Source organism: Hydra vulgaris, chromosome 04, assembly GCF_038396675.1.
Source record: "Hydra vulgaris chromosome 04, alternate assembly HydraT2T_AEP".
In the NCBI taxonomy this organism is placed as follows: Eukaryota; Metazoa; Cnidaria; class Hydrozoa; order Anthoathecata; family Hydridae; genus Hydra; species Hydra vulgaris.
In genome coordinates, this window is record NC_088923.1 from 25,757,810 (window position 1) to 25,781,371 (window position 23,562).

Genomic DNA, 23,562 nt, shown 5'->3' on the forward strand with positions numbered 1-23,562 from the left:
TAAAGTTAATGCCTGGGTTTTACTTAACTATCAAATTTATTTAAAAAATTTATTCAATATTGGAATTTTATTTGTTCTTAAAAAAAATTTAGCTCATTTACTTAAAATTAAATTTTAGACAAATGGCTGCATCAAAAATTTGCACAAAACGTAAGTTAACCTTTTTTTTTTTATAACGCAAGTTAAATCGCAGCGTTTATTAAAATTTTTTTCTAATAAATGATATATGCAGCTTTATAATTTTAATTATCAGTAAATTATTACTTTATTTAAAAGCGTTTTCCTAATATAAAAACATTTGTTAAAAGTTTTGATGTAATTTATTTCACTTAAGGTAAGATTCAGAATATTTTTTATTTAGTGCGTTTTTAAAATGTTTTTTGAAATAGCCGCGGTCAAATCATGAAAGCAAAATATAATTTGCCTGGTCATATATATATATATATATATATAAAAATATATATATATATATATATATATATATATATATATATACATATATATATATATACATATATATATATATATATATACATATATATATATATATATATATATATATATATATATATATATATATATATATATATATATATATATATATATATATATATATAGTAATTGTAAAAGTAATTTTCAGTAGACAGTGCTCAAAACAAAAGCAGAGCAACTATATACTAGATGATTGGTTAAATAATTACAATTGAATTTAAAAGATGACTCGAAACATGCTTACTTACTGTAATATTTTTAGATTTTCCTAATTTTTATGTCTTTTATTACAGCATTGTTTTCAAATGTTTTTTAAAATGATTTATTGTGATTATAAATCTTCAATTATAGAAAGTAAGAAATACTAAATTTTTGTTGGAAAAAATGCATTTTAAAAAGAAATGTTGCGGATAAATGTTTTTTGTTTAAACCTTCTGCAAGTCTAGTTTGGTAGCATGTTTAGACACCTTTCACTGAATGTCTTAAAACCAACATAGTTGTGACTTTGATGGTGGTTTTAGACAACCACCATTAAAGCTTGTTTTTTTGAGCTGGTTTTCTGAATATGTTTGGCCTATGAATTCCTAAATTGAAAAACTAATTAGATTGTTTTGTTTTTCTGTCATTAACAACTGCTAGTTAGTTAGCCCACTGGACACAAGTTCCTTAAAAGAAATGTTTTTAAAAGTTTTCTTTAATTTTAGCAGGCCTTTTTTTTTCATGAGAGAATATAATTTTTATTTATACCAAGATAGGGAAAAAAAGAAAAAATGACCTATGAGAAACAAGTCAGATAGAAAGGGAACTGATTTTTTGCTCTGTTAGTTCTTTGTTAAGTGATTCATCTATTGAACATATCTTTGGATGCACTAGGCTATATAGTGATCTTTCGATATTTATTCTTCCTGAAGAGCTTACAGGGCTCACATTATGTATTTATTGTAAACATTATTAGTTTACTGTAAGTATTACTATTTTAGATTAAAAAATATGTAAAAAATGATGAAATGCATAGGTTTCTTAATTCTGTCAAATTTTTTCCTGGTGGTAGTCAAATCAGATAAAATCATTGGATGCTCTAATGGGTCTTTTTTACACGATGCAATTGGTGAATGGATGTCTTGTGAGAAGGATTGTAAATGTTGGGACCCATCCATTTACGAATGTAAAACCTGCTGTTGCAGAGGTTAGTTTAAATAAGCTTTTAAATAAAGTAGAACACTATTTTATAATAATTTATGATATAATAGTAATTAAACTAATACTAATAATAATAATAATCATAATAATAATAACAATAATAGTAATAATAATAATAATAACATGATGTTAGTCTACTACTAATTCTTCTAATGTTTTTAATTGCATGATGTCTATCTTAGCTTCATAGGATAATTTTTTCATTAATTTTCTGTGAGCCAAATGCTTACGATGACCTATATATTTGGCTCAAAATTTTTTTGTTTTATTTGTATTTTATTATTTTATTTATGTTTTTAAAATTTTTTTAAACAAAATTGAAGTTAAAAACTAATCTATAAAAATTACAAGTTTTTAATCTCCATGCATCATTTTAATAATGATGAGTGGAGAGACTAATAGAAAGTGGATAAATAAAAAAAGCTCTGATTGGTTACTGTATGCTAGACAAAATATCAAAAATGAACTTTATGATTGGATTATCAGCTATGGTTATTAAATTATAAAGAATAAGAAAAAATGTGAAAGAATTGCTTGAAGAACAAATTTCTTAACTTTTATTTAATGATAAAAGTGTAATCAAATCTGATCAATGATCATTAAACCAAGTTCTTAAGTGATTGTAATTTTCTCGCATAAACATAACACTAAAATTAAGAAGTTTTTCTTTTATTAACTCAATGAAAATCTGTCTCTTACAAATTCTACTGAAGATTTATATTATTTCAAAACTATCTGATAAGATTATTAAAGCCTTTTTTTTCTATGTTAAATTTATTTCTTATTTTATATTAAGTTCTTTTTTATATTAACTTTTAATAATTTTTTTTCTGAACTGTTTAAAACTCTACATCCACAGAATTTTATTTGATGATTGAATGAATTCAATCATCAAATAAAATTCATTTGTTCATTAAGCTTTCTGGTCCCCATGGAGCAATTGGACAAGTTGTAATGCTTCTTATGGGTTTACAAACAGGACAAGAGTATGTAACTCTTCTACTATTATTGATGAGTGTGAAGGAAATAAGTTTGAAGTAAAGGAATGCTTTGGTAATAAAATAATTTAGTATAACATTAACTTTTTCTTTTCTTCAAAATAATTAACATTTTTTTAAATCAACTTTTAGTGTTTTTAAAACTCATATCATACTTTAGCTTTTTGGTCCCAATGGAGCAACTGGACAAGTTGTAATGCTTCTCATGGGTTTACAAGCAGGACAAGAGAATGTAACTCTTCTACTATTATTGATGAGTGTAAAGGAAATAAGTTTGAAGTAAAGGAATGCTTTGGTAAAAAAATGATTTAGTATAACATTAACTTTTTCTTTTCTTTAAAATAATTAGTATCTTTTTAAATCAAATTTTAGTGTTTTTGAAACTCATATCATACTTTAGCTTTTTGGTCGCAATGGAGCAATTGGACCAGTTGTAATGTTACACATGGGTTTATAAATAGAACAAGAGAGTGCAATAGTTCAAGTTTTATATATGGTTGTTATGGTAACAGCTCTGAAGTAAAGAAATGCTTTGGTAAAATGTTTAGTTCGTTTTAATATTCTTATAAAAAAAGGAAAATTATACATTAATCTTTTATTTTTATATTTTTGATAAATTGTGGATTTATTTTTTGATATATTATTTATAATTAAGTAATTGTTACAAATAAGCATATTGTTTTTTTATTAAATCTATAATGGCATTTTTAAATAATATAATTTCAAATAATATAAATCTTAAAAATATTACCTCAAAAATAACTATTATACTCTCGTAAACATTTTATAATTACACTTAAACCTACAAAAAATTTTACAATAATTATCAATTAAAAAGCCACTTAAATTACAATCTACTTGACATCAAAGAATGTTCTAGCATTTAAAGTAATATAATCACAGCAATCAGTGCTCTCAATCAGGTTGGTAAAATTAATGTGGAGGATGCATTATGAATATGAAAATGAATGCGCAATATTCATATAAACATGGAAAAGTTTAAAAACTAAAAAGACGATAAATCTTATTTAATATCGCCCATTATATCATTAATTACAGAATAGTAAAAAAATTTTTATAACAGGAGTAGGGTATTGGTGCAACGTTTCACCTGGAAAAAAAATTGTAACCAAAATATGCAGTTATCTATTAAAAGATTAAGAAAAGAGGTATTCCATGAGAAAGTGAGACAGGCATGTATCTCACCATCTCAAATTTTTTCCACACTTTGTAAAAGTAGCCACCTTTATTAAAATAGACTACCTTGCCATATTTCAGCTTTGATATCAATGGGTTTTGGTGATATTTTTACTTTAAAATTAGTTATCTTTGGGAGTTTTTTGTTTGTATGACAGGCATTTTGATTTTACTGTATTTTTGTTATACAAGTTACTGTATATCATGTGAAAAAACTAAAAATTAGCACCAGTATAGTTATTAAGACATTTATATATACTTTACCTATAGTCTATTTTGGAAATTCTAATTAAAGCAGAGGGGAGACCTCGTAACCATTTAAGTTACAAGCATTAGGTTTTTGTGAATTTTTTTGCTTTTATTAAAATAAATATTTTATGCATTACGTGTTTTAAATAAGAAACTAGCTAATAAGAAAGCAGAGACCACTTGGATCTGATTAATTCATAAATTGCTTATAAAAGAAACCTGGTGTACTATGACTGAGGTAATTTAAAGATCGGATTTTTGGCAAACACCTGTGTCTATGTGTTCTGTTTTCAATTTTTTATTATAATTTATTTTTTGGCTTAGCAACACAACAACAATGATCTCTACTTAGCTTGAATTTAAGGATAAAGAAAGGATGCATGAATTTTACAAGGGCATCTTCAATATCTTAATCAACTTCTGATAACAAACCGATCCAGTTAATTATAAATCTGATATAATATTTTCCTGCAATGATTTCTTGAAGATTGTATTTAGCTAGTAAGGTTTAATGTTAAATCTTAAATCCTCCTGCTTTGAGACTCTTTTGACATTTATGTTTGTTGTATCCTGTGGAATAAATTGATGGAAACTTCTTGTATAAGGTAAAATCTTTGCATTATTTTTTATTTTTTTTTTGCTGTTAGTTCCAGTGCTAATCTGGATTTCGTCTTGTATAACATATTTGAAGTTTTCTGCAAAATCAACAAAAATGGTAGTTCCATTTTAATTAAAGCAAAACAAAAATATAGATGACTTTAACTTATTCAAATGCGTACATTGTGCTCTAGCAATGTAAGTGTGGGATGATATTCTATCAAAATTTTTACAAAGACTCTTAATGATATTGCCTCCTGCAGATGTGCAAATTGGAAGCTTTGCTCTACCTGTATCTATATTTAATTATTTATCTTTGTCAATTTTGCATTCTCTTCAAACGGTTCTTCATTCTGCAATAGATTTACATCAATGGACCATACATTTTATTGAATCTCTGCTACAAGCAATGCTCTCAATAAGTTCATTGTAATTCTTCTCCAGTTTAACTGTGATAAGTCAAACTTTAGGTTCTGGTGTATTGTACAAATACAAATTTGATCAGCATAACTTTAACTGTTAAATTTGGAGTTTAAAATTTTTAGTTTGAAATCAATAAATACTTTCTTTAAATTGCAAAGAAGTTATCACTTTGATACATGTTTATTTATGGATACACTTACAAAATCCTTTTTATCTGGCAACTGCTGTTGAAACTGACCATTACAATAAAATCTTTCCACCTTATTAATGATATCTGAATCAATTCTAACAATATTAGTTTTTTTTATAAGTCCTATAATCCTTTTTCAAATTTAAGTTACCTTGTTTTAGTTATGTTTGACTCTGATGTATTAAATGCTAGTATGTGTCGGGTACCAAGTTCAGACCTGAGAACCCAGTAATTCTGCTTTTTTTCTGGGTACTTGGAATTTTTTTGCAGTACCTGAAACCTGGTATCATAAATGAAATTTTTTAATAAACATAAACCTTAAGTGCAGTAACTTTTTATTTTAGTGGTACTTTAAATTATGTCCAAATATTATGAACATGGTTGCTTTTAGTTTAAACTTCCTAGCCAATAAACTTCTTGATATGAGTCTAAGAGTGTTATAGAGTTGATAACCACAATACTCTATTCACTCAATATAGACTTGTCTTACTTAAAAAATTTTCTAAAATATACGTTTTTGCAAAATAATCAGAATGTGTTGCAAAAAGGAATCTGATTTATACAGATATAATCAATAACACAAAATAAAATAATTAGAGAAAACAAAAGAAAATAAAGAAAATAAAAGTTCTTTTAATTTACTCTTTTAATTGCGTTAGAGAATTTTTTCACAAAATTTTTTTAATTCTGACTTTGAATGAGTTTGATACTTTGATCTAATTGAGTTGTGTAAATCGCTTTTAAATACAGTTTAAAATAACTAAACATTTATAATAGTTTGTAGTAAACAACTGTTTACAATAAACATGTAAGATTTCTTACATGTTTATTGTATAAGTTACAAAAAATGTACATTATATATAGTACCACAGTTATAAAACAAAAGTTAGTTTGCTGGAAAAGTACTTTCGAAGTTGATAGAATTAATTTTAATTTTAAAATGTATTTGGCATTAACAATGTCAGACAGCAAGATATTCCAAATATTAGGAACCCTGAGGGAGATACTTACAGACAATAAGTTAACACATTAATTTGCGTAATATGAATTTGCAATCTCGAGTGTAAATATAGTTGTTTATTAAAAAGAACTTTGATATATTTAGACAAACTTAATTAGCACAATTTAATCAGTGATATTTTGTGAAAACAATTCCGTTCTAGAAATTTCATAAACTTTTGTTCCTGCTTTTTAAATTGGACCCAGCTCCAGGTACTTAAACTTGTACATTGTATTTTCCTCTTGGTACCCGGATTAAGGGACTCAACTTAAGCTGTTTCCAGCATGTCTATTATATAACGGGTGATAACTTAAAATTGAGAATTTTTGGACTATAATAAAAATAAATGTTTAGAAAATGAAAATTATATTTATTTTAATTGAAGGTACATCACTTATCTTTAAGAGAAAAAATATGAATATTTGAATATGGTCCATCATTAGCAGTTTGACGTAGTTTTGTCTTGATGTTGGAACAGGAGCATTGTACAGCATTTATATCGATTTTATGAATGCATCTTTTGATTCTAGTAATCAATAGTTTGCATTTCTTAGCTCTCTAGTTGTTTTTGTATACTAACGAACTCAAATATCCAAATAAATCTTTAATTGGGCAACATTTAGGCAAGTTTGTCAGGTTGCTATATTTTGATACATATGGGATGTTTTGGCTTTCCAGGAAGGTTTTTTTGGCATAATGCAATGATCCGTTCAAATCAAGTAATTGCCATTTGAATGATATTTTTGGAGAAATGAAATCAATATTTTCTTCATACATTGATTTTGGTATACTTCTTGATTAATAGTTAAACCACTTGGCTTAAACAATGGTTTGGAAATTCCCCTCTCAAATATGGCAATGTGCAGCATCACTTTCTGCTCAAACTTGTATTTATATTTGTATTTTACTTTTGTAGATGTTATAGAACTTTCATCTGCATAATATTGATCATTTCCTGGAACTTGCATTTTGGAGAGGGGAAAGTAACTTTTGTCATCCAAAACAAAACATTTTCCAGAGTAGTTTTGGGTCATCGAGAGGCATTGAGATTTCATGGTTGCTATGTTGCTCAGTGAATCCGGTGCTCTTTTTTTTTTTTCCGCAGACTTTTCCTTGTTTTTTTTAACAATTTGCAGATATAAGGTTGCATACACTTGAACTTTTCTGCAGCATCTTGTTGACTTATTGAATCATTGTTGTTGAAAGCACCATGAAGCTAATGAAGTCCCTTCTTTTTCATTATTTTAGCTGGTCTTCCACTACCACTTTTACAATTAGTTGTTAAGGATGCTAAAATACTGTAAATAGTTGAAACTGGGACATTTTCGGTTTTAAAACAATTCACAGTAAACTTTTTTCCAAGATTTTTGTGCATTTGATAGAACTTTACAATGCGCTTGCGTAGTACATCTTGTTTTGACGACATTTTAAACACAACTGAATTAGCTGATGAAAAACAAAACATATTATAAGTTTGTACACAGAGAGAGTATAGTTTCACATAGGTGTACTTTTCTTTTTTTGGCTATTGCGGTTTGATTTCAGAGTGTTAAAATTATTCAAATTTTTTAGTTATCCCCCATTACTTCAGCTGCTTTTTTTAAAGGCAGTTAATTTGAAACCAATTTCAAAATCTGAATTTTTTTTTTTCTGTTTGTCTTTTTAATTTGTTTTGTATCGAAAATATATTAACTTTTTTTATATTATATTTATCTATGATATTATATTATTCATGAGCTTTTTTCTGGTGTTCAACATTGGGCTCAACAGTAACATCATCTTTTAGGTTTATTGTGTTAACATAACATAAGTAGTGCGGATAACATAACATAAGTAGCTTGCATTAATTTTCTTTTCCCTAATGAAATTTTGCATTTTGTAGAACTCCATGAAATTTTACTGGGGATACATCTAATTTATCCAAAAAAAATTTATTAAATTAAACATCTTACTTGTAATGTAAAAGTTACATGATGCAGTTAAAGCATCGTGTTACCTTTATCCATTCATCCTTTGAATTTATATGACTTTTATTCGAGTTCTTCTCAAAAGTATATGTAGATAATAAAATTCCAAATACAACTATGAATTATTAAGGTTAGTTGAACAAAATTTAATTAATTGCTTTAGGATATCTTGCTAATGTTTGCTTTGTTAAAGTTTTTATTCAAAAGTTGTTATATAAAAAAAAAAAACAGTGTGTCTAGAATATGAAAAAATTCTTTTTTCTGACTTTTTATTTTTTAATTTATATAATAAGTTCCTAATGTGCTGAAAAAATTTAAATCAGAGCAAAAAAAAATTTGAAATTCATCATACCATCTCATTTTTATAGAAGTTGGAAGTTGAAGAAAAATACTCAATTTAAAATTGCATCATTACTGTTTTTTAACAATAACTTTGAAATGCTATAAAATGAAAAAGATTCCATGAATTGAAAAAAAAAGTCTGTCCTAATCTATATATCTTATGTAATTCGTTAATTATTAAAAAAAAAAGAGGAAAATTTATGTACAAATATATATTTTTTTGTTTTGCTTTAAACTAAAAATAGTTCTAAATAGTGTGAAAACCCCTATAACATTTTAAAGTTACGTTATGTATTGTAACCTAAATGTGATTTGTTACGTTACGTGCAAAATGTCCGTTATTTTTACATAACTGAGACGTAACATTTTACGTAACAATATGTAACAGTGTAACGTAACGTTACATGCAAAATGTTCGTTATTTTTACATAACCGAGGCGTAACATTTTATGTAACAGCGTGCAAAATATCCGTTATTTTTACATAACCGAGACGTAACATTTTACTTAACAATACGTAACACTGTAATGTCCGTTATTTTTACATAACCGTGACATAACATTTTATGTAACAATGCGTAACAGTGTAACATAATGTTACGTACAAAATGTCCGTTATTTTTATGTAACATTACTGTAACGTAACAATAGGTAACATTGTAATGTAACGCTATGTGCAAAATGTTACGAACAACACATAACATTTTGACCTAATAACATGTAACATTGTAACTTATTGTATCTTTCTATTTAATTATTTTTTCATATATACATTTATATATACATGAAGAGAGAGAAAGTTCGAAAGAGAGAGAGATGTAAAAGAAAACCATAACTCAATTAAAGAGTAAAGTCAAGTCAGAAAGATAAATTAGAGAGTGTAGACAGATGTTGCATAGATAGTGCAAACTATTCATATAATTGATTTAAACTAATAAATTTATATCATAAAGTTAAGTTCATCATAAGAAAGATTGACATTTTGCATACAATTTTGCTTGTGGGTTTATAAAAACTCGTGAAGTATTGCGCATGTATCAATAACCAAAAAAAAAATTTAATGTAATGTAACAAAATCTAGATATGATACATAGTTAAAATATGCCATATATATAGATTTTTTTTAATGATAAGTTATGTTTCAGTTTACACTTTTTAAAATTTGCACTTTAATAAATTTAAATAAAATAGTTGTGACGTAACTTTGCAAATTAAAACTTTTTTTTTTTTGTAACAAATTAGCTACAAAAAAAAAATCTATTTTACAAGTAAAATAAACGGTGGTAATTTTATGGTAATACAATTAAAATATATGATGGTAATAAAACAGTTTAAAAAAAAATATTTTTTTGTTACAAATGTCTCGACAAACACATTGTTAAATACCATAACTCATGAGTTACAGTGTTTAAAAAAATTACTATGTTTAAAAAAATTATGAACAATATTATTTATATATTTGATTATTTATATATTTGATTATTGAAAACGCAATAACACGTTTGTCAAAACTATTGTAGTTAAAGAAAAATAAAAAAAAATTTACCAACGCTTGAGGATTAGTTTTTAGAAAAGACTTCCTAAAGGTAAATACAACTTTTAAAGAATTAAAAGTTGTAGTTACCTTAAAAAAAAAAGGACATTTAAAAGTTACAATAGCTTACGGTACTTAGGCAATCTAAGGTACATATTACCTTAAAAAGTATAACCAACCGAGACATAGCGTAACATAAAGCTTTGGAAATAAAACCAGGGTAATTTTGACAAAAGTAAGCTGGTTTTAATAAAAGTTAAAGTAAATAATATTTCTTTCGATGAAGAAAAATAATATTTTTATTATTTTCTTTTTCTTCATCGAAAGAAATATTATTTACTTTTACTTTTTTTTAAATCAGCTTACTTTTGTCAAAATAATTAAACAATATCAGGAACACTGAACAATATTAAACAAACACCAAAAGGAACATCAAAACAATATCAGGAAAATTGAATTAGATTTACTAAAGTATTGAAAATTAATACAAAAAAACTTTTTTGCTAAACTGGAAACTTGAAAAGAGGAGGTCAGAATTCTATTAAATGGTCATCCAAATGCAGCAGCAGGAGCAGCTGGTGATATAGAAGAAGAGGGAGCTACAATCGCTAAATGGGGACAGAAACCAAAAAGACTTGGGTAAAATTTTTTTTTTCTAACGAATATTTAGCTAAAAACTGTAGTTTAAAAGAGCCTGGAACCTTCTTTATATTATATGTTCATTTTGACAAAAAATAAAAAATATGTTTTAAAAATTTTTTATTTTTTCTATTTCAGCTAACTTCATATTAAAATACATTTTTATTTAATTCATTAATCAACCTGAGAAATGAACCTACAATGAAATTCTAGGTGATTTTGTGGATATTGTGAAAAACATGCTAATAAATAAGGGCTAGATAAGTTAGCATTTTTAAATAAAGGAACTGCTTTAATGAAGGAACTGCTTTAATGTATAACTTAGATCTTTCTATAAATAAATATCATAACAATTTTTTTTAAATATTGCAATTACATATACATTATTAAAGAACTTTGAAAATTTCGAATGTTTGAATGCAACATATATATGCATGTCATACATATAGACTGGTTGATAATTATGATTTAAAAAAAGGTTTTTATAAATGTACATTTAAATTTTATATTTTTTTTCTCAAGGAGTTATACTTGGGCTTCTCTTTAAAACTAAAGTTATTAACACCTAATGATGTAGATGCCTTTAAACGCACTTTGCTACCTAATGAATAGAGCAGTGATGATAAGCAAACTTTATCCCCTGTGAAAAGTATTATTCAAGATACTGTTGAGTCTCTGCTTGAAATATCCCAATTTAATGCTGTAAATCATCATACTGTATATGTTGAGGGTAACATCGGACTTGATGGGTTGTATGTATGTATGTATGTATGTATGTATGTATGTATGTATGTATGTATGTATGTATGTTGCAGCCTTGGCACAGTGGTAATGCACTTGCCTAAGAAACAAAGAATCTGTGGTTCAAACCCCAGCTCAAGGCAAGTTTTGCCATATGGGTTAGGAAGAAGGCATAAACTTCCAATTAAATCCTGTGATTATACCATAAGGACTTCATGGGGCACCTAAATAAAATTATATATATATATATATATATGTATATATATATATATATACATACATACATATATATATATATATGTATATATATATATATATATATATATATATATATATATATATATATATATATATATATATATATATATATATATCATTATTCTTGCAAATTTAGTATGGCACTGTGATAATATTTTTCACACAATTTAAGTTTTAAAATGTTGACTTAAATCAGAAGAATTTTTTAGAAAAAAATATATACATGAAGTTAGTATAATATTTTGCTTCCCAAAATAAAATTTTTTCAAATCTTGATAATACCTGCTTGAACCCAAACCCACAGTCAATGCATATAGTAAAGATCCTAGAGTCTCTCATGCAAGACTAAGTACATAAAGATATTTGTATATATCAAAGTATGTATAAATACATTTTCATATATAGGTGAAAATAATGCATCTACTTTAGTTACTAAAACGGATCCGAAATTGTTTATTAAATCTACACCTTTTACAGAAGATTATGTTTTTTATTGAAGTTTTGATTAATTTATAATTACTCAACTTTTTTTAGAAATCAAGGGAAATTTTACTTTTGTTTTACTTAACACATTTATTTATATAAGTTTTGTTGGTTGTTTTTTTTTTGTCCAAGGCACATTTATTTGCTTTGACTATGCGGTAACTAACTTATAGAATTAAAGAGTTGAGAGAGTTTTAACCACAATAAAAATTAAAAATTTAAAAGAAAATTGGTTTTTTGACTGTAGTTGTCCCCCTCAGCCTTTGTCCCCCGCTTATACGCACTTCTTGTTTCTAGAGTCAATTCATAACCATTATTGCATACATATTCTATTACATTTTATTCTTGTATATTCACTTTATGTAGTATTGTTAGTGATAAGTATTACCTCATAATATTATCACATGCTATTCAAGTCATTTATAGCATTTAAATAATATTTTCTTTGATAACTTTTTAATTGGGATTTAGTTGCCATTCCATACACTAAGCATTTTTAAATTCTTCTAGTTTCGTTTTTTTGGGAAGAAAATATCTTGTGTTATCTTTAGTGCTCCCTCCTTGATGTCCAACAATTATCTACTGACCTAAGCAGATGTTATGAAATTCTTCAACCTGACAATGCAAAGACTGAAATGGAAATTGCATTTAAAGATCAAACAATAAAGATCCTTCACATCTCAATGTGACAGAATCAGTGTCAATCAAAGCAGAACAAATATGGGACAAAGCTATAGAATAATCCTTGATGTAAAGAGGAGACTTGCTTGCAGTATGATTCTGAAATCATGCTACTTACCAACGAATTGAAGAAAGTTGTTAACCCAATAATTTAATGTAACTCATTCTTCTGTCATCGAAAAAACCTGTTTCTTGCGATTTTACAATTTTTTCAAAATTTTAAAATATCATCAAGAGGTCGCCGTCTTGTAAAAGTAGCAATTTATACCCTTTTTTTCAACTTTAAATTTAAATTACTTAAAAAAAAATAATTTCATGTTATGTTACTTGGAGTATGTAATAAAGGTTATCGGATGAACCTTTGGCCAAATTTTCAAAAAAATTGGTTTATGTCTAGAGGTCGCTGTATTATAAAGTTTAATTTTTTAAACATTGTTTTGCTAAAAAATTCCTTTAATGCTTTAAAACTTATTTTTAAAAAGTTGGTTGTTATATCAATTAGTAAAATTGAAAATTTAAAAATAATTTTAAAACTAGTTTATTGGATAAGCGAATATTTTATTATAACGATGAACCTTAGAAAAAATAATTCAGATTGGTTAATTGGTTACCCTGAAACCAATTAACCAATCTTAATTATTTGTTCTTGGTGAGCTTAAGGAAGTTTGAGAAAAAGCTGGAGTACCAATTCGATCAGATCACTTTGTCTTGTTGGGGGAAACAGAGGCGTGGTGGCCCCAGAGGTTATGCGGGATTCCTGCATGGGCTTTTCACTTTTTTATCTAAATATGGGCCTTTTAGCAAATTTTAATTTTTCTACATTTTAAAGAAATTCCATAATTATTTACAATATTTATGTTTGCACAAATTAAATTTTATTAATCCCTAGATTTAAAGTCTTCAACTTTGAGCGCAATCATATTAGTATTTTGCATAATTATAATATTGCTCTGAAAACAAAGTAGATATTTTAAGACGTATTATGATATTTTTGTCATAAGGAAAATTATGAACCCATAAACGGTTTTTAACGATTGCAATGTTGACAAAATAAATTTAAAAAAGTCAGCAGACCCCTATTATTATTGTTGGACTTAAATTAATTTAATTTAAAATTTAACCTAAAATATTTTTTTAAATGAATTAATACGCAATACAATTACTATATAGTAATTGTATTGCGTTTTTATTCATTTAAGAAAAATGTTTTGTTTAAGTTACATATAAAAGTATCAAACTCATGTTTTGCATTTTTGTTGCGTTTCGAAACAGATATAAACTTGTTTTATAATAAATAAAGTTTTTTATTTTTATACAGTTTATATTATTGTATGTAAATAAACAAATCACACCGTAATATCCTGTCCTCAGACAGATTAAAAAAAGGATGATGGCTGTGCAAAAAGTACATTTAAAGAAGATATGTTTTATGCAAACTTTGAATTATGAACTATATAAATACACAAATAAAACCTTTTAAAAATAGCGTAAAACCATATTATTTAACGAATTTATTTTAATTGAGGTGTGGGAATACCGCAAATATTTTCAAATACAATTTCATATTACACCTTAACAATTTACTTATTTACGACACATTTTTATTACTATTAATTATAGGTAAGTTTAAAATAAACTATAAAGATTCCATAGCTTTAAATTTTTTTATTTACATTATTTGAATAGACGTATCCCGCATTCCAATGACGTAATGATGTAATGACATCAGGCAATGATAAAACTTAAATATCGAAAAAATTGTTAAAAAAATGAATTCTCAAGTAGAACATGTTCTGGTAGATTTACAAAATTATTCAACTGAAATATCAATTGTTTTAGAAATAAATAGAAATTTAAATATTTTGCCTAACTTTAAATCAGCAGATTAAACTTTAGCATGGTGTAAAAGTTTAAAATACTTGCCACTATTCACTATTAAAGAAATAAAAAACTACAGAAAAAAAAAAGCTAAAAACAAAAGTATTGCAATAAAAAAAAACATTTGAAAGAGGTAAAAGATTTAAATCTGAACGATATATATCATCGATAGTATTTACACTTCATATAACCTAACGTGTATCATAGTAAAAGCAAATTGCAAAGCAAGCATGAAAAATGAAGTTCGTAATTTAAAAGTTTATATTAGCATATTATATTGTTTATATTAGTATATTATATATATTATATTGACTAGCTCTATTAGAAAAGCATTGCTCAAAATTGCTCGTGCCCTGCTGGAAATAGTGGTTATTGTAATCACATGATGGCTTTATTATTTGAACTTGCAGGATATTCTTTAAATTTACTTGAGTATGTACCTGAAGAGATTGCTTGTACAAGTAAATCAAGGCAATGGGGCATTCCATGTCATAAAACTAAAACAATTAAAAATCCTGTTATGTTTACTAATGTTCAAAAATTTGAATTTAAGCGTGGCATTAACCCTACTTTATATGATCCAAGGCGAATAAAATGTAAAGAAGAAACTTTAAAAGGAAATATTTACAATCTAAAATCAAATGTTGCTTTTTTTAATAAAGATATTGGTATTGTTCATTGCGTACCTGACATTTTTAGTTTTACTAAAACATCATTTGGAAATTTTCCAATTGGTTCTCCTTTTTCTTATCAACTCCAGATAAATGAGAGCTTTGAACTTATCACTAATATTAAAAAACTTAAAGCCATTTCTTTTAATGTGTCTAATACCCTTTACCTCTTGGCTTTTATAATAAAAATCATTGCTATATACCTTGCAATTGGGAGCTTAATGAGAAACAAAAAGACTTTGTGTTATCAATAAAAGTATCTTCTGAACAAAGCAGAAAGTATGAAACTGATACAGATACACAAAATAAAAATCAGCTGTGGTTTAATCTAAGAAAACATTGCTTAACTTCAATTATTTCTCATAAAATTTATATGAGCAAAAGACAATTTGAAACTCTTGCTCAACAGTTAATTAATAAATCACAAAAAGTTGATTTACCTAAATTTATTCAAGAGTCTTTAGACCACGGGCTTGCTTATGAGCCGCATGCAAGAGAGAAATATATCGACGTTTTGAAAAATAGAGTAAATCGCAATATTTCAGTTAGAACAACTGGAATTGTAATACAACCTAATTTATTTTGGTTATCTGCGAGTCCGCATGGTCTTGTATATAATGAAGAGGCTAAATATTATTATGGTTTAATTGAAATTAAATATCCTAGAATGAAAAAGCACTTGTCTATTTCCGAATGTTTGAATGACAATGATTTTTATATTGGACTAGACAATGGACACCCATATTTAAAAAAAGATCATTTTACTGGTTATTATACACAAATACAAATGGCTATGGGGTTAAGTAATTCCCAGTTTTGTGACTTTGTTGTGTACACATTTAAAGGAATTGCTATTATAAGAACACCTTTCGACCATCAGTTCTTTTTTGAATTAATTACAAAGTTAAATGATTTTTGCATTAACTATTTTTTACCACAAGTATTGGACAATAATGTAAATACTAAAGAAAGTATATTACCCTCTATATGTAAATAAATGCTTTTACTTTTGATTTTTGATAAGTGGTGGCAAAAAGTGACATAAAAGAAAAGTTACTGTCCATAGTTGGTTAATTGAACCATGAAACACCAAAAGGTGTTTTTGTTCCAGAGTTCTTTATTAAGGAAACCTGATCTTACAACAATTTCTTTGTCAAAAATAGCTCCATCATAAAGTTGACGTATAAAAGTTATTGCTCCTGAAGGAGAAATACCTAACAACTCTTTGTAAGTTACATGATGTTTATAACTAGAGAATAAAGAACTCTGGTGTCTCAGTGATGAAGGTTTCTGACAAAACAGTTCAGTACAATCAATAATGCATCTTGTTGATATAAATGTCATCTTAAAGCTTTCTGGCATAAACTTATTAACTTGTTCGCGTGAAGGCCAAATAGGTACACTTCCCAAAGAAAAATATAGAAAGTTTGTCCATGTTATTAAATAACGAGATGTTGTTGATTTTGAAATTTTAAATAACCAAGATGTGTGCAAAATTGTAAATCCATTTTTTAGCCACATTAACCTGTACAAATTTTCAGATAATCCTGAGTTGTGGTATTTAACATTTTCACCATTTTTTCCTGGATTTAAAAAGTTGTACAAATTAATATACTGTTCATGTTCAATGCCAGTATATTTTTGAAACAGTTCTTTGTCTGTTGACATATTTTCATAACTAAGTATATATTTACTTTTATATTGATTCAGTTGATTTTTTATTTTTTTATTTTTAGATTCTAAAATGCTTATTTGAGATTTCAACTCGTGTTTTTCTTTTTCCAGAAAATCAATTTTGTTTTGTAGTTCAACACAACATAAGCAAACTTTCTCAACCTCAAAATCAATTAGTAGTTCTCTATCATTAGTTTTAAAATTGTCTTTATTTCTAGAAACGTTTTCAATATCAAAGTTTTCGATAAATTTTCTTTTTTTAGGCGAACATCGTTTTTGTACATCAACTTGTTTTTTAAATTCAAAAATAGATGGAAAGGCTTCTTTTTTTAAAGTTTTTCTGCCAATATTAGATAAAAATTGAATGTCTTCATTTTTAAAATGAAGCTCGCATACTAGAGTTGTGTCCTTAATAACAAAATTATCATTACCACCTTTTCTTCTAAATTGAGAAATAATTTTTGCCCACTTATTTCGACGAGCAGTATTCTTGGGTATTTTAAAAAATCCAATTCCTGACTTTTTTTTTTGAAAATTGTAAAATGAACTTTTGCATTGTGGAATAAAGCAATAAGCTCCACTTCCTCCTCCTTTATTTACAGGGTTTATGCGAAATATAAAATATTTTTAAAGAAAATATAAAACATTTTTTTAAAAATATAAAACTTTTTTTAAGAAAATATAAAACATTTTTAAAGAAAATATAAAACATTTTTTAAGAAAATATAAAACATTTTTTAAGAAAATATAAAACATTTTTTAAGAAAATATAAAACATTTTTTAAGAATTTATAGAACATTTTTTTAGAAATTACAAAACAAATTGTAAGAAAATAAAAAACAAATTTATAAAATTATAAAGCATTAAAAATATATATATAAAACAATTTTTAAGAAAATATAAAACATTTTAGTTATTTAAGGGTGCATTTATGATGTATAAAGTTATTCATAAATTTCTAAATAATAAAGTGTATTTTTTTAATATAACTAAAACTCATTATATTTAACAATATAATAATAATAACAAAGTATCCACTTTAATAAAACTCTTGCCTTGCTATGCCTTTCAAATCCCATCTTCTCATATTACAATACCAACCACAAAAACCAATGCCAATTGTCAGTATAAGCCAATTTAAAGCAGCCTTAACTTCATTGCTGGTTTTTGGAAACGGCCTTATAGAAGTATAATTAGCTTAAAGACAACTAAAGTATTCCTCGATCGGGTTCAATTGCGGTGAATTAGGTGGCAAAAAGTAAACTGAAACATTGGATTGGCCGAGCAAATTGATTACATCTCTTCGACGATGAAATGCACAATTATCCAATACTAGTACAAAATGAGGATTTGTTTGGAAATACGGTCTTAAATTATTGGTTATAAAATCACAAAAAATATCGCCATTATAGGCACCATCCACTATCTTAAAGCTTAGAATACCATTAACTGTTATAGCGGCCATTAGACTTACATTCTTTCCACGATTTGCTGGCACTGTAACAAAACATTTTGTATTCTTTATAGAATAGCCATATTACTTAGAAGTATGTAAGTTAAAGCCTGTTTCATCTAGAAATACTAAGTTATTGTCAGGAATCGAATTAATAGCCCTGCAATAACTTTGTCTTAAATCAACGTTTTGCGGCAAGTTTCTTTCTTTTGGTACTAATGTAAGTCGTTTTCTAGTGAACTCCATCGACTTCAAATACTTAGATATTGTTGGTATAGATACATTAATATTCCTTTCAATAAGAATGTTTCTCAATGAAGCTAAAGTATGAGATGGATCATGCTCAATTAACAATCGAATTTCAGATTTAAGCGTCTCGTCATAAGAGCTGCACCTTCCTTTTTTTACTGATGTGATTTCATCATCACTAAGTCCTTTACTGATTTTTATCAGAAATAGAACGTGTTGCAGAAACTGATATTTCAACTTTTTCCCCTATTTTTTTTAACTTCATTTCTTTTAGAATTGATTTTCTTATGGTTCTTACAATATCCTTTGTAATAAGTGTTCTTTTTTTCCTTTCTCTCTCATTTTCCATTTATCAGTTAAAACAACAAAATAAATCTTGAATAATATATTTTAATTATAAGCATAGTAAGGCATGATAACACATGTATTGCATTTAAAAAGTTTTCTCTGGATAAAAAAAAGCATTTGTTTAATATGGATATAGCAATTTTTCTATTTTTCATTGTACTTGATATAAACTTAAAACTATAACGAACATTACTCACCATATTAAATCTTTTAAATTTGGAATAAAAGTTTTATATCTTATAAATATAAAACTTTTATTCCATACTTAAAAGTCTGATTCCAAACTTTAAGGTATGATAAAAAGTTTGATAATAGACTCAAAAAATTATACTTTTAAGGCACTTACAACTGACAACTAGTTTACTACCGCCATCCTTTTTTTTATTTTTTATAGTTCTCTTTTTTGTCATGAATAAACCTCATAAATTCCAAAGTGCTAAGGAGTAATTACGTAATTAAATGTTTTATATTTTCTTAAAAAATGTTTTATATTTTCTTAAAAAATGTTTTATATTTTCTTAAAAATTGTTTTATATTTTCTTAAAAATTGTTTTATATTTTCTTAAAAATTGTTTTATATTTTCTTAAAAAATGTTTTATATTTTCTTAAAAAATGTTTTATATTTCGCATAAACCCTGTAATGTGCAACAGGCAAAATCACTCACGATAATTTGAACTACAATATTCTAATGTTTACGCTTTATCATTGCCTGATGTCATTACATCATTACGTCATTGGAATATGGGATATGTCTATTTTTGAAATGAAAAAAACAATAAAATAGCATTTTTGGAAAAAATATGAAATACTTTCAATTAACTGCTAAATGAAACTACGTTATAAAAACTTTTATGTTTAAATTATGTCAATAACGGCACTATTTTTAGAGCATTTTTGCTATTGTGAGTTCATGCGAAAATGTTAAAAAAAATTAAAACACCGAATTAAACAAAAGCATAAACTATCTATAAAAAGAATTTCTAATTTATGAAGATTTTCAATATATATTTTGGAAAAAAAATTATATAAAATTTTAAAAAATTTATATTATTATACAATAAAATATATATCATTATTGGTAATAGAAAAATTCAAATCTTTGATTTTTGATTTTGTGTTAGGCTATGTTCTTCAAACAATAAAATACTAATCGTATTTGCTTGCAGTAAATTGTGTTAGAAAATCAGAACAAAAACGTGGTCGCTGCATCGTATTGTTACCATTTTTTATTTTGAAGTATTACAAACAATATTAATTACAAATCACAAATACAATAATTAATAATTACAATATTAATAATTATAAATTACAATATTAATAATTACAAATATTACTAATTACAAATGTATTACAAACAATATTAATAATTACAAGTGTTATCTCAACTTGCTAGTTTGTATTGATGATTTATTAGAATTAGGTCAGTTATTATATATATTTATATATAAATATATATATATATATACATCTTTTTTTTCGTATGGGCCTCTACATCAAGCATATATGGTAAAATACCGCATATATAGGCCTTTTAATAAAAATCCCGCATGGGCTTTTTAGAGCCACCACGCCCCTGGGGGGAAAAGGTAAAAATAAAAAAATTGAAAGACGAAATGTTAAAGCTGGAAAAAAAAAAGGTCAGATTTTCGAATGAACTTGAGCAATTTTGCGATATTTCAGCAGTAAATGCATATGAACAGTTATTAGTATCACATAGACCAAAATGGAAAGAAGATTAGGCATTTTATGAAGATCAAAAGAGTAGCAGAAATTATCACATGACAGGTAGCAACATCTAGGTGTTTCAAAATATTTAGGATATCAAGGAGATAGACTAAGCGTGGATTTTCGGAGGTCAACCGAAGATCAAAAATCTAGTGCCTTTGAAGTCAGTGAATTAGTTGAAAGTGCTGACAAATAAGATCAAAAAGATACAGAGTTTACTCCTTTACCAACAAAAAAAGATAGATGCTTTTATCAAATTCACTCAAAATATCAGCAAAGAAGCTCTCAGAAGTAACAGCATCTGTGGCAGATCGATGTTGTTTATCGGTTCGCCAACAGCTTCTATTTCAATCCACTATCATCTGCAAAAGTGGAGGCAAACTCAATGACATGTTCATGTTAGTATCAACTGTGCATCATCAAAGACATTAAGCGTGGGAATTGTTTTGTCAATTAAAGCTGACTTGGAGAAACAGACCTAAAAAACAAACCTAAAAATGTCATTTTGCATTGGGATTCGAAGCTTTTTCATTTAGACATAGCTCATAATGAAGAACGTGTAGCAGTTCTTATTACCAGATCTCTTAACTCTTAACTATTTATTTATTTATATAAATCCTATGTATATTTTTTATTTTTGTTTTCAAACTAACTTAACTTTTATTTGCAGAAACTAACTTAACTTATATTTGCAGGCCGAAACTTATTGGTGTACCTTTGGCCGTGAAACTTGCGCAAGATTGGAACATTTTGGAAAACATTGTTGGTATATGCATTGATACAACAGCAAGCTAAATACAGGTAATGAAAAAGGAGCAGAAAATTTAATTGAAATTGAGTTAAAGAGACCTCTTCTATGGCTAGCATATTGCCATCATCATAATGAGCTACACATCAAACATGCATTTATCGCATTATGAGGAGATAGCAAGAGTCCAGATGAACTTATTTTTAAATGTTTCCAAGCCAAATTTTTAAGTATTAATATTGATTACTCAAACTTTAATTTTTTTTGAATGGCCTACAGATATTAAATCAAAAATATTTAATCAAGCAAGTTTAGTTCTGAAATGGGCTTGCCAATGCCTCGAAGAGAAAATATTTCTGCAAGAAATATTATCTTGAGTTAATTGAATTAACTATTATCTACCTTGAGGAAAAGCTATCAATGGACAGTATATTCAAAATTCACAAACCAGGTGCAATTCACAATTCAAAATTTATGTCACACTCAATATATACTTTAAAAATAGAACTCTTATCTGATAAATTTATTATGTCCAATGATAAGCAATTTATGATCCATCGCCTGGCTATGTTTATAAGTTATTTTTATTCGATGCAATTTCTCTGCTCGAGGATTTCTGTATTTGCTCCAATCAAAAACTTCAAATTTTTTGTCGCAATGAGCTGGTATCAAGAAGAAGATTCAGATATTGCAACCGCTGTGATTTTGTCAATTAACTGTCACCTTTGGTATTTAACAGAAGAGCTTGTTATTTTATCTTTATTTGATGAAAAAATTGTCAGAATTTACCAGAACAATAATGGCCAAGAAACTTTTTTCTACCCCAATACCAAAAACTTTTTTAATTGAGAAACCAAAATTTTCAACATTAAATTCTTCAACCTTTATTTATTTTGTAATTGGACTACTGTCTTGGCTTCTTTTTGATCTATTCGGACTAATAAACAACCAGTAATGGCTCCAGATGAATCTACAAGAGTGGAAGTTCTTCCAAGATTATCAAACCGCAGAAAATTTTGTTAAACAATTAGAGGTAACAAATGATTGTGCTAAAACAGGAATCAAACTTATTTCTGCAAGTGTGCACAAAATGAAGAACAGCAATAATTTATTTTGCAAGTTGTTGAACAACACAGAAAGCAAAAGCCATCCTATTCGAAATCAAAGCTAATTAAAACTTTATAATATTTTTTACATTACTAGTATCTTCTTTATTAATTATTATTCTTACAAAAAGCTGAAACCTAAAAATAGCCTAATTGAATTTTAAATATAGATTTTTTAAGATTTAAAAGAATAAAAGGTTTTGTAGCTTTATATTTTAATACGACTACCTCTAGACATTAACCAATTTTTCTGAAAATTTCACCAAAGGTTCATCTATATATACAATCTAATGTATTTTAAGCATCTGGTTGCCTTGTTAAATTGTGCATGCTAATTTTTTGCTCCTGATTCTTTTCCTTTTTTATATATTAATCTATTATTTATCAAGAGTTCAACGCTATATATATATATATATATATATATATATATATATATATATATATATATATATATATATATATATATATATATATATATACATACATATATATATATATATATATATATATATATATATATATATATATATATATATATATATATATATATATATATATATATATATATATATAGTATATATATTATAGTTGAAAGTTCATTGTTTTAAGAACATTTTAACAAATCTGTAAAAGTCATTTCATGATTGGAATATTCTGGTTGATGCAGAAAATAAAATCTTTCCTTGGTGATCAGTAAACCTTTTAGATTATTTATTT

General features: G+C 26.3%; 1 protein-coding gene across 1 annotated transcript in view; it reads left to right on the forward strand.

Moving 5' to 3' along the window:
- Positions 1 to 1,460: 1,460 nt before the first annotated feature.
- Positions 1,461 to 23,562, forward strand: part of LOC136079696 (semaphorin-5A-like) — a 49,372-nt gene continuing 27,270 nt past the window's right edge. The window contains exons 1-4 of the mRNA XM_065795896.1: positions 1,461 to 1,678; positions 2,611 to 2,745; positions 2,851 to 2,985; positions 3,091 to 3,225. Of these exons, the coding sequence (XP_065651968.1) occupies positions 1,492 to 1,678; positions 2,611 to 2,745; positions 2,851 to 2,985; positions 3,091 to 3,225 (592 nt within the window). The 5' untranslated portion in view covers positions 1,461 to 1,491. The remainder of the gene's footprint in view (positions 1,679 to 2,610; positions 2,746 to 2,850; positions 2,986 to 3,090; positions 3,226 to 23,562) is intronic.